This window comes from Hypanus sabinus, chromosome 27 (genome assembly GCF_030144855.1).
Source record: "Hypanus sabinus isolate sHypSab1 chromosome 27, sHypSab1.hap1, whole genome shotgun sequence".
NCBI lineage: Eukaryota > Metazoa > Chordata > Chondrichthyes > Myliobatiformes > Dasyatidae > Hypanus > Hypanus sabinus.
In genome coordinates, this window is record NC_082732.1 from 38,461,072 (window position 1) to 38,474,218 (window position 13,147).

Genomic DNA, 13,147 nt, shown 5'->3' on the forward strand with positions numbered 1-13,147 from the left:
GCCTGAATCCTGGTGTTCTGGTCTCTGGGCCTGTACTCATTGGAGTGCCCAAGGCCCTGAATCCTGTGTTCTGGATTCAGAGCCTGTACTCACTAGAGTTTAGAAGAATGAGGAGGGATCTCACTGAAGTCTATCTAATACGATATGCGTAGCTGTAGAAAATGTACATTTCTGACTTCTGGAGAAATGAGGTTATGGACAGCTCCCAGGAATGGAGCATTTACGGAATCCAGGATCTGAACTTTAGAATGACTCATGCTTTCCATTTCCACAACGACACGTAATGATTTTGGCCTAAAATAAAAATAATGGCCTGAACCCTGTTCATTATCCACTTGCTATACCCCTTTACCCAGATGCCACTTTAAGAGATCAGCAAAATTGAGTGAGGCGAAAATAGGACACGAGGGGACACAATAGGTATCTTTGAAAAACTGCATGGGAGGAGAACCCGACAGGTCAGGCAGCATCTGTGGAAAGGAATAGAGTCAACATTTTGGGCCAAGACCTTTCATCAGGACTCGGCCTGAAACATGACTCTTTATTCCTCACGATACATGCTGCCTGACCTACTGAGTTCCTCCAGCATTTTGTGCGTGTGTGTTACCCTGCATTTCCATTGCAGAGTCTCACAGGGGAAGTTTTGGTTTTATATATATATATATATATAAACAGAAATGACATTTTGCTTTGCTAATCTTTAATGACTTCCCACATACATGTGTCACTATCTGCCTCAATGCAGTCAAATGCCAGTTGATGGTTATGGACTGTGGTTTATGGAGGACTCCAGATCAAGGTCTTTTGCTATTGTTTGCATGGTTGGGGTGGGTGGGGGTTAATACTTCTGCAGGTACAAACGGGGGAGGGGTGAGGGTCAATGCTTCTATTGCTGCTTGTACGTGGTGGGCGGGGGGCTTTGGGGTTCTGATGCTACCTTCATTCATTCATTCTTTGGGGTTTTGTGGATGCCTGTGGAGAGTAAGGATTTCAGGTTGTTATACTGAAATTAAGTTGAACCATTGCCCCCAAAGTGGTATCTCACCATAAACATACCATGGAACGGACTGGTACTGATTGTCCCTGCCCCCTAATTCCTCAGTTACATGGAAGGATAAACACATACAGGCCTTTCGGCCCAACTGATCCATGCTGACCAAGATTCCCATCTAAGCCAGTCCAATTTGCCCAATTTGGCCCATATTCCCCTAAACCAGAGGTTCCCACCCTGGCACAAAAAAAGGTTGGGAACTCCTGCTCTAAACCTTTCCTATCTATGTACCTGCCCAAGTACCTTTTAAATGTTGTTAATGTGCCTATACCAACCCTTATGAGTCAAGTTAGCTCTGATTCTGCTAAAGTGGTTTAAGACCAAATGACACATATGAAGATTGTTTTCCATTTTTCTATGTTCACTCTCCTTGCTTTCTCCTCTTCCTTGGAGGAAAAAATATTTTTCTCATTGTAAAGAAGCGAATAACAAAATTTCCCAACACCAAGTGGAGAAATAAAGGTAACAACCAGTGATATTTCCAAAGCAAAACTACTTGAAATGTGTTTATTTATCTCAGTGTGGTATGAAATACGGTCAGACCAAAGTCAGAAGACAAAGGGACACTTATCAGCTTTTGATCACTCAAAGAAATGCAGTCTTAACATTTAGCAGAAATCACGCCAAATAACAGGCTTCACATTTTCTGTTTTCACGCACTTATGTTGAGGATATTTTCTTATAAACCTGTCTGCACACCTGGTTTTCACAGCAGAGTTCCTAGAAGGAAAGAGATTATGTACGTTAACATTTATTTATTTAGAGACACAGCACCGTAAAAAGCCCGATAAACGCACACAGTCCATTTGGACCCATATGACCAACAAACTTACTAACTTGTACGTCTGAATAACTTCCAATATAGTGCTCTCCAAATTTCATTGCTAATTATTTTTCTGCATTGATCCTGTCTGACATACTGAGGTGTTACAAGCATTTTCTATTTCCTTTACTTCTCAATATGTGTAGTTTTAATTAAAGAAGCCAAGCCCAGGATGATGCTGGCACTAACAAACTTGTCATTGGTCTTACTTAGAGATACAGCTTGATAACAGGCCCTTCTGGGACAATGAGCCCGCATCACCCGATTACAGCCATGTGATCAATTAACCCGCTAACCCGTACGTCTTTGGAACGTGGGAGGAATTTGGAGCACCCGGAGGAAATCCACGCGGTCATGGGGAGAACATACAGACTCATTACAAACAGCAGTGGGAATTGAACCCAGGTTGCTGGCGCTGTAATAGCGTTACGCTAGCTGCTACATTGCTGTGTTGACCCTAATGCTTCAAGCCCGGTTGTCAATATTCAGCAGCAAAGATTGTGAGACTTATTAATGTAATACTTACCATCAACACCTCAAAGTCAAAACCTTTTATTATCATCAAAGTATTGGTAAATATTTAAAGTTATTACAACTACTTTCCTACTTACTATAGAAACATAGAAAATAGGTGCAGGAGTAGACCATTCAGCCCTTCGAGCCTGCACCGCCATTCAGTATGATCATGGCTGATCATCCAACTCAGAACCCTGTACCTGCTTTCTCTCCATACCCCCTGATCCCTTTAGCCACAAGGGCCATATCTAACTTCCTCTTAAATATAGCCAGTGAACCGGCCTCAACTGTTTCCTGTGGCAGAGAATTCCACAGATTCACCACTCTCTGTGTGAAGAAGTTTTTCCTCATCTCGGTCCTAAAAGGCTTCCCCTTTATCCTTAAACTGTGACCCCTCATTCTGGACTTCCCCCACATTGGAAACAATCTTCCTGCATCTAGCCTGTCCAATCCCTTTAGAATTTTATACGTTTCAATAGGATCCCCCCTCAATCTTCTAAATTCCAGTGAGTATAAGCCTAGTCGATCCAGTCTTTCTTCATATGAAAGTCCTGCCATCCCAGGAATCAATCTGGTGAACCTTCTCTGTACTCCCTCTATGGCAAGAATGTCTTTCCTCAGATTAGGGGACCAAAACTGCACACAATTTTCTGGGTGCAGTCTCACCAAGGCCTAAAGAACAATTAAAATTATTGGAAAGTCAATCACAATATTATGTTAGAATGCATAACACACATAAAATGGAGGAACTCAGCAGACCAGGCACCATTGATGGACTGGAATAAACAGCTGATGTTTCAGTAACGCTGGGTAACACTGTTTCCTTTGTCTGTATTCATGTTTGGTTGAATGACAACTAGACTTGAACTTAAACTTGATCTCTGGGATTTTCACACACAACATTCTCTAGAACGGTGCGAAAAACAAAAAAACATCCAGTGAGCATGAGGAACCTGCAGATGCTGGAAATTCAAGCGAGGGTCTCAGCCTGAAACGTCGACAGTGCTTCTCCCTATAGATGCTGCCTGGCCTGCTGTGTTCCACCAGCATTTTGTGTGTATTGTTGTTCGTCGACAGTGCTTCTCCCTATAGATGCTGCCTGGCCTGCTGTGTTCCACCGGCATTTTGTGTGTGTTGTTGTTCGTCGACAGTGCTTCTCCCCATAGATGCTGCCTGGCCTGCTGTGTTCCACCAGCATTTTGTGTGTGTTGTTGTTCGTCGACAGTGCTTCTCCCTATAGATGCTGCCTGGCCTGCTGTGTTCCACCGGCATTTTGTGTGTATTGTTGTTCGTCGACAGTGCTTCTCCCTATAGATGCTGCCTGGCCTGCTGTGTTCCACCAGCATTTTGTGTGTGTTGTTGTTCGTCGACAGTGCTTCTCCCTATAGATGCTGCCTGGCCTGCTGTGTTCCACCAGCATTTTGTGTGTGTTGTTGTTCGTCGACAGTGCTTCTCCTTATAGATGCTGCCTGGCCTGCTGTGTTCCACCAGCATTTTGTGCATGTTGCTTGAACATCCGGCGAGCAGCAGCTCTGTGGGTGAAAACACCTCATTAATGAGAGGGGTCAAAGGAGAATGGCCAGACTGGTTCAAACTGACAGGAAAGTGACAGTGACTCAAATAACCACACGTTACAACAGTGGCATACAGAAGAGCATCTCTGAATGCTCAACACGTCGAACCTCGAAGTGGATGGGCTACAGCAGCAGAAGACCAGAAGACCATGAACGTACACTCAGTGGCCACTTTATTAGATACAGAAGGTACCTGATAAAGAGGCCACTGGGTGCATATAAACTGACTGTATGTACGTACAGTAAAGAGACAGTAGATGTTGTGTATGTAATGGTGGTGGTGATGACCTACCGGGATTCTCAATCCAATAGTACACATACCAGGTATAGGTCATCGCCCTCGATCCAGTGAGTCCATCCCCGGTTCTTCTTTTCTCCCTTCTGAGTGCAAACCAGTTTTCCGTTTTCCCAGGTAACTATTGACTACAGAAAGAAAGGCACCGATGCAAAAGGAATCGTCAAGACTCACTGACTCACGTTGAACGTGGAACAGTACAGCATATTCCCGGCAATTTGGCCTGTGATGTTGTATGGAACAAATTAAACCGATTACCCCTAATTAATCGAACTCCCCTTCCCCACAGTATCCCACCCTTCGGGGTTCAATTCCAGCAGGAGTCTCTGTACCTCCTCTCCGAGGAATGCTGGATTTTCCCTGGTGCTCCGCAGGCGTACCAAGTAGGTTAATTAGTCATTGTAAATTGTCCCGTGATTAGGTTAGGATTAATTGGGGTGGCAAGGTTGCTGGGGTGGCTTGGCTTGAAGAGCCGGAAGGACCAGCTCCGCGCTTTATCGCTAAATAAATAAATATTCACTAACCTATCTAAGAGTTAAATCCTGCTATGCCTTCTGCCTCTACCACCGGCTATGGCAGTGCATTCCAATCCCCACCCATTCGCTGTGTAGAAAAACCCGTCTCACACATCTCCTTTGTACTTTCCCCCGCTCACCTTAAATACATGCTCTCTAGTACTAGACATTTAGACCATAAGACCGTGAGACATTGGAGCAGAATAAGACCATTCAGCCCATCGAGTCTGCTCTGCCATTCCATCATGGCTGATTTATTATCCCTCTCAACCTCATTCTCCTGCGTTCTCCCTGTAACCTTTCGTGCCTTGGCTAAACAACACCAGCCTTAAGAGCAGCCAGTGACTCGGCCTCCACAGCTGCCTGTGGCAGTGAATTCCACAAAGTCACCACCCTCTGGCTAAAGAAATTCCTCCTCATCTCTGTTTTAAATGGATGACCCTCTATTCTGAGGCTGTGTCCTCTGGTTCTAGACTCCCCCAGCAAAGGAAGCATCCTCTGCACATCCCCTCTCTGTAGGCCTTTCAACATTTCAATCTTGGGAAGTATTATCGTGCTCGCACGAGGAAATCTGCAGATGCTGGAAATTCAAGCAAAACACACAAAACACTGGTGGAACGCAGCAAGCCAGGCAGCATCTATAGGGAGAAACGCTGTCAACGTTTCGGGCTGTCTGTTCTGTCTATGCCCCATATAATTTTACCAACTGCTGTCTACTTAGAGGAAACAGCCCCATCTTGTCCAACCTCTCCTCATAGTACATGTCCTCCAAACCAGACCGCAATGTGATAAACCTTCTCTGCACTCCCTCCAAAGCCTCCACCTCCTTCCTAAATCAGACACCCAGAGTTGAATGCAATACTCTAAATGTTGTCTAACTAGAACTTTAGAAAGGTGTTAACATCACTTTCTGACCCTTGAACTCAATGCCTTGGCTAATGAAGACTGTTAAGTTGCATTCTGGAATTATGGTATATCGCAAATACTAATTTTAACAGCAACCAGTCTCTGGATAGAATTTCAAATGCAGCTCTGAACAACGGACTGCAGAAGCCTGCACGTGCATGAATGTGGCATGGAGTTGGTGGGAATTAATATCCATTTTGGATGTCTGGAATGTGGGTGTGAAGAAAGAGGTGTTTGAGAACTATATGTAATTCAAAGGAAGCACTGTAGATACATCGTAACTATAGAATTGCCCTGCTGTTGCCTTTGATCTTTAGCATATAAAAATGTCATGTAATATTGGGTCGAGCAGGTCTCTTCTTCCAGGAGTGTCTTAATGTGATGCCTGTTGCTCGTTCTTGCTGAATAAAACATTTCTATATCCACTAGCTTCAGTGACTCTGGTAACTCTGTTCATGTCACAAGAAAGGCAAGTGTATCATATTTGAGCAACATTTCTAAGAAAGGATTTGCTGACATTGGAGAGGGTCCAGTTGAGCTTTGCAAGAATGATCCTGGGAAAGAAGGGGTTAATGTCCGAGGAGCAGTTGCCGGCTCTGGGCCTCGATTCACTGGAGTTTAGAAAAATGGGGGGTGGGGGAATCTCATTGAAACCTATCGAATATCGAAAGGCCTAAATAGAGTAGATGTGAAGAAATGTGTAAGATTTTTAATACAGATGGACATAGAGCAAATGGCTCTCAGTTAAGTGTGGCAATAGTGCACAAAATCAGTACTAATTATGCTGGAACATTTCTAATTCCAGCTGTGTTTATAAGACGTTATTTGGAGAGACTGATCTCAGAATCATTGTGTGACATTCATGAACCTGTAGGTTCACGAGTAAATTTAATAGGATCCCTGAAGTCTTTGTTTTCTGTTCATCAGCCTACTTACTTCAGGATATAAATATTGCTGAAGTTAGTAGAAAATGTTACTAGGTGGCACACTAACACAGCGGTTAGCATAACACTTCTACAGTGCCAACATCGCAGGTTCAGCTCTGCCACTGACCACATGGGCTTCCACCAAGGGCACTGGTGTCCTGCCACGTTTCTTTAGAACAGAGAGGAGGAGAAATGTCGTCAGCCAGAGGGTGAAGAATCTGTGGAATTTGCTGTCGCTGACGGCTGTGGAGGCCAAGTCATTGGGTATACTTAGGGCAGAAGTTGATAGATTCTTGATTAGTCAGGGCATCAAAGGTTACAGGGAGAAGGCAGGAGAATGGGGTTGAGAGGGAAAATAAATCTGCAGTAATGGAATGGCAGAGTGAACTTGAGGGCCAAATGGGTTAATTCTACTCCTATGACTTATGGTCTTATGCTCTTATTCCAAATATGTGTATGGGTTCATAGGTTAATTGGACAGAAGGCTGTAAATTGGCAGCAAGGGCTTATTGGGCAGGAAGATCCTGTCACAGTTTGGTACCCTTAAGTAAAAAACTCACTGAAAGAAGCAAAACTGACAAACTTATAGAGAACAACACACACAAAATGCTGGTGGAACACAGCAGGCCAGGCAGCATCTATAGGGAGAAGTGCTGTCGACGTTTCGGGCCGAGACCCTTCGTCAGGACTAACCAGAAGGAAAGATAGTAAGAGATTTGAAAGTAAGTAGGGGGAGGGGGAAATGCGAAATGATAGGAGAAGACTGGAGGGGGTGGGATGAAGCTAAGAGCTGGAAAGGTGATTGGTGAAAGTGATACAGAGCTGGAGAAGGGAAAGGATCATGGGACGGGAGGCCTCGGGAGAAAGAAGAGGGGGGGAGCACCAGAGGGAGATGGAGAACAGGCAAACAACTAAATATGTCAGGGATGGGGTAAGAAGTGGAGGAGGGGTATTAACAGAAGTTGGAGAAGTCAATGTTCATGCCATCAGGTTGGAGGCTACCCAGCCGGTATATAAGGTGTTGTTCCTGCAACCTGAGTTTGGATTCATTTTGACAATAGAGGAGGCCATGGATAGACATATCAGAATGGGAATGGGACGTGGAATTAAGATGTGTGGCCACTGGGAGATCCTGCTTTCTCTGGCGGACCGAGCGTAGGTCTTCAGCGAAACGGTCTCCCAGTCTGCGTTGGGTCTCACCAATATATAAAAGGCCACGCCGGGAGCACCGGACGCAGTATACCACACCAGCCGACTCACAGGTGAAGTGTCGCCTCACCTGGAAGGACTGTCTGGGGCCCTGAATGGTGGTGAGGGAGGAAGTGTAAGGGCAGGTGTAGCACTTGTTCCGTTTACAAGGATAAGTGCCAGGAGGGAGATCGATGGGAAGGGATGGGGGGGGACGAATGGACAAGGGAGTCACGTAGGGAGTGATCCCTGCGGAAAGCAGAAAAGCGGGAGAGGGAAAAACATGTTTGGTAGTGGGATCCCGTTGGAGGTGGTGGAAGTTACGGAGAATTATACGTTGGACCTGGAAGCTGGTGGGGTGTAGGTGAGGACAAGGGGAACCCTATCCCGAGTGGGGTGGTGGGCGGATGGGGTGAGGGCAGATGTGCGGGAAATGGGAGAGATGCGTTTGAGAGCAGAGTTGATAGTGGAAGAAGGGAAGCCCCTTTGTTTAAAAAAGGAAGACATCTCCTTCGTCCTGGAATGAAAAGCCTCATCCTGAGAGCAGATGCGGCGGAGACGGAGGAATTGTGAGAAGGGGATAGCCTTTTGCAAGGGACAGGGTGGGAAGAGGAATAATCCAGGTCGCTGTGAGAGTCTGTCTATCCATGGCCTGCTCTATTGTCAAAATGAATCCAAACTCAGGTTGGAGGAACAACACCTTATATACTGGCTGGGTAGCCTCCAACCTGATGGCATGAACATTGACTTCTCTAACTTCCGTTAATGCCCCTCCTCCACTTCTTACCCCATCCCTGACATATTTAGTTGTTTGCCTGTTCTCCATCTTCCTCTGGTGCTTCCTCCCCCTTCTTTCTCCTAAGGCCTCCTGTCCCATGATCCTTTCCCTTCTCCCGCTCTGTATCACTTTTGCCAATCACCTTTCCAGCTCTTAGCTTCATTCCACTCCCTCCGGTCTTCTCCTATCATTTCGCATTTCCCCCTCCCCCCCCCCCCCCCCCACACTACTTTCAAATCTCTTACTATCTTTCCTTTCAGTTAGTCCTGACGAAGGGTCTTGGCCCGAAACATCGACAGCGCTTCTCCCTATAGATGCTGCCTGGCCTGCTGTGTTCAACCAGCATTTTGTGTGTGTTGTTTGAATTTCCAGCACCTGCAGATTCCCTCGTGTTGAAACTTATAGAGAAGAAGGTAGGAACAACTACAGGCAGGCCATTTGCAGCTCACTATCTTTTCTGGCTTAAAAATCAAACAAGATTGAAAACCTTTTTTTAATCAGAGTGTCAGCCAAAGAAGCGGAGGTGGGATGGGTTTAATCTTGATTCACAACTACTAAAGCAAAGGAAAGCAATTTAATTAAATATGCAGCCTATTTAAAGAGTGAGGAAAACAAACAAAAATATCTCCTGATACAATCCAGTTAATTTATACTGAAAAATAAAGTTCAAAGTAAGTTTATTATCAACATATGTAAATCATATTATAGTAGGTTAATTAGTCATTGTAAGCTATGCCATGGTTAGGCTAGGATTAAATTGGGGTAGTGCTGGGCATCACAGCTCAAGGGGCTGGAAGGGTCTCTTCCACACTGCATCACAACAAATAAAAACATATAAACTTGAGATTGATTTTCTTGCAGGCACCCACGGGAAAATAAGGAAATACAAAGGCAGAGTCTCTGAAAGTACGTAGGTCTACAGGCTGCCCAGTCTGTTCAGTGCTGATGTGAGTGAAGCCACTCACACTGGTCCAGAAGCCTGATGGTTGTAGGGCAACAGCTGTTCCTGAATCTGGTGGCAAGGGACACACAACTCGTTTGAAGTAATATTCAAGTACAACTTCTATACTATATGTAAGATCAGTGATCCCCAGATAATTATCCATTATCTTAAGATAGTATATTGACTGGTTGCATAACAGCCTGATATGGAAACGCCAATGCCCTTGAATGGAAAATTCTACTAAAGGTAGTGGATACGGCCCAGTCCATCACAGGTAAAGCCCTCCCAACCATTGAGCATATCTACATGAAATGCTGATCTACAACTGTGCTGCAACACTCAGCTCGAACCACATCATCAAGTTCACCATTGACACAACCGTGGTGGGTCTCATCAGCAAGAACAACGAGTCAGCTTACAGAGAGGAGGTGCAGCAGCTAACGGACTGGTGCAGAGCCAACAACCTGTCTCTTAATGTGAACAAAACTAAAGAGATGGTTGTTGATTTCAGGAGGGCATGGAGCAACCACTCCCCGCTGAACATCGACGGCTCCTCGGTAGAGATCGTTAACAGCACCAAATTTCTTGGTTTTCACCTGACGGAGAATCTCCCTCAACACCAGTTCCATAGCAAAGAAAGCCCAGCAGTGTCTCTACTTTTTGAGAAGGCTGAGGAAAGTCCATCTCCCACCCACCCCATCCTCATCACATTCTACAGGGGTTGTATTGAGAGCATCCCGAGCAGCTGCATCGCTGCCTGGTTTGGAAATTGCACCATCTCAGATCGCAAGACCCTGCAGCGGATAGTGAGGTCAGCTGAGAAGATCATCGGGGTCTCTCTTCCTGCCATCACGGACATTTATACTACACGCTGCAAACGCAAAGGAAACAGCATTATGAAGGACCCCATGCACCCCTCATACAAACTCTTCTCCCTCCTGCCGTCTGGGAAAAGGCTCCAAAGCATTTGGGCTCTCACGACCAGACTATGTAACAGTTTCTTCCCCCATGCTATCAGACTCCTCAATACTCAGAGACTGGACTGACACCTTGCCCTATTGACCTGTTTATTATTTATTGTAATGCCTACACTGTTTTTGTGCACTTTATGCAGTCCAGTGTAGGTCTGTAGTCCAGTATAGCTTTCTCTGTGTGTTTTTTTACGTAGTTCAGTCTAGTTTTTTGTACTGTGTCATGTAACACCATGGTCCTGAAAAATGTCTCATTTTTACTGTGTACTGTACCAGCAGTTATGGTCGAAATGACAATAAAAGTTGACTTGACTTGACTTGACATTGATCCCCATTCTGTTTGGAAACAATCATTGCCATTGTAGGCAATTTTTTTCTACTGTTATCTTAAGATAGTATATTGACTGGTTGCATCACAGCCTGATATGGAAACGCCAATGCCCTTGAATGGAAAATTCTACTAAAGATAGTGGATACGGCCTAGTCCATCACAGGTAAAGCCCTCCCAACCATTGAGCATATCTACATGAAATGTTGTCTTCATTTCATGAAGACATGAAATGTCTTCACACAACGCACAGTGAGGTCTGCCAAGCGCATCATTGGAGCCTCCCTGCCCTCTATTGTGGACCTGTACTCTTCCAGGTTGAAGAAGAGGGCGGGGAACATCATAAACGACTCCTCCCATCCTGCGCACGGACTGTTTGAACTGCTTCCGTCTGGTAGGCGCTTCAGATCCCTCCAGACTAAGACTAATAGGCACTGGAGAAGTTTTTTCCCTACTGCGGTCACTTTGCTGAACAGTTAACTGCCGGTTAACTATTACTTGGATTGCACTACCTGTATGTATAATCTATATTTTCATTTATATTTATCATTATTATTGTTATGAACAGAGAGACAACATCTGCCGGAAGTAAATTCCTTGTGTGTGCACAGGTACTTGGCGATTAAAGTCTGATTCTGATTCTGATTCACGCTACTGTCATCAGAAAGAAGGTACAAGTGTCTCAGGACTGGCACCACTAGGTTCAGGAACAGTTATTACCCCTAGCCATCAGGCTCTTGAACTACACGGGATAACTTGACTCAACTTTATTTGCCCCATTGAAATGCTCCCACAACCTATGGACTCACTTTCAAGGACTCTTCATCTCGTGTTCTCGATATTTATTGATTACTTATTAATTATTATTATTTCTTTCTTTTTGTATTTGCATAGTTTGTTGTCTCTTACACACTGGGTGAGTGCCCCAGTTGGTGTCGTCTGTCATTGATTTTGTTATGGTTATTACTCTATGGATTTATTGAGTATGCTCACAAGAAAATGAACCACAGTGTTGTATACGGGTTGTATATATGTACTTTGTTAATAAATTTACTTTGAACTTTGACTTTACTTCTATGACCATTGCTGAACCTCATTAGCCAAAGTTGAGTTCCTACCTTGCATTTGCGATTGTCTAAGCATTTTACATCTTCATCAAATTCTTCTCCCACTGTAAACTGGATCTCATAGTTCCTGAAGGTGCTGTTTGTTTTGATGACGAATGAATCACCGTTCTGCTCAATAACCTTCTCTGGTTTCAGCAGAGCTGCAACCTTACGAATAGCAAAGTCAATATCTGTCAAAGGAATGTTAAGCATTAATATCAATGATGTCCACTTTCAGAACACTAAAACAAAGTAAATTTTCATAAAGGCAAACACCAGGAAATCTGCAGATGCTGGAAATTCAAGCAACACACACAAAATGCTGGTGGAACACAGCAGGCCAGGCAGCATCTATAGGGAGAAGCGCTGTCGATGTTTCGGGCTGAGACCCTTCGTTAGGAATCCTGATGAAGGGTTTCGGTCCAAAACGTCGACAGCACATCTCCCTATAGATGCTGCCTGGCCTGCTGTGTTCCACCAGCATTTTGTGTGCAAATTTTCATAAACCGTAGTTCTGTATGTTACTTGCTTACTTATTATTGTTTGATAATTTGTTCTTTTCTCTGCACATTGGGTGTTTGATCGTCATCTTTTCCAATGGGTTCTATTGGGTTTCTTTGTTTTGTGGCTGTCTGTAAGGAGATGAATCTCAAGGTCGTATATATGATATGCATTTTGGTAATGAATGAACTTTGAACTTTGAGAAGATGAAAGGGACTACAGATGCTAGAACGTGGGACAAAAAAAAATCCAAAATGCTGAAAGAACTCAGCAGGTCAGTCAGCATCTGTAGAGGCAAAAAGGTGTAAGCTGACGTTTCAAGTCAAGAAACTGTGCCAAGACTGAGAAGGAGCAGACTGAGGAAGCAAATTTAATTCACTTTCTGCTCCCCCAAAATCTGCAGATGTTCATTAATTGTAGACATCAGGTGAGGACGGGAAGAGCAGTACAAATTTATGGCAGTGCTGAAGGCTAGTTAACCTATTGCATCCATACTGGCTGAGGGTTAATCCACTCAACTCACTCTGCGGTTTTAACCCTATGGGTTATGTATCTTCAAGTGATCATCTAACTGTGAGCTACAACTCTTGTCAGGCAGTCAACTCCAAAACCCTGTGACTTGTTGAATAAAATAACTATATTTTCTCAACTTGAATGTTCATGTTTCAATGTAAGTGTATTAACAAAGTACATAAATGTTGCCATATGCTACCCTGAAGTTCATTT

General features: G+C 44.3%; 1 protein-coding gene across 1 annotated transcript in view; it reads right to left on the reverse strand.

Annotated features, from left to right (window-relative positions):
• Positions 1–1,535: 1,535 nt before the first annotated feature.
• The window catches only part of nmnat1 (nicotinamide nucleotide adenylyltransferase 1), a 47,907-nt gene continuing 36,295 nt past the window's right edge, over positions 1,536–13,147 (reverse strand). Inside the window, exons 9-11 of the mRNA XM_059951624.1 lie at positions 11,933–12,111; positions 4,286–4,387; positions 1,536–1,771 (exon numbers count right to left, since the gene is read on the reverse strand). Coding sequence (XP_059807607.1) covers positions 1,712–1,771; positions 4,286–4,387; positions 11,933–12,111 — 341 coding nt within the window. The 3' untranslated portion in view covers positions 1,536–1,711. The remainder of the gene's footprint in view (positions 1,772–4,285; positions 4,388–11,932; positions 12,112–13,147) is intronic.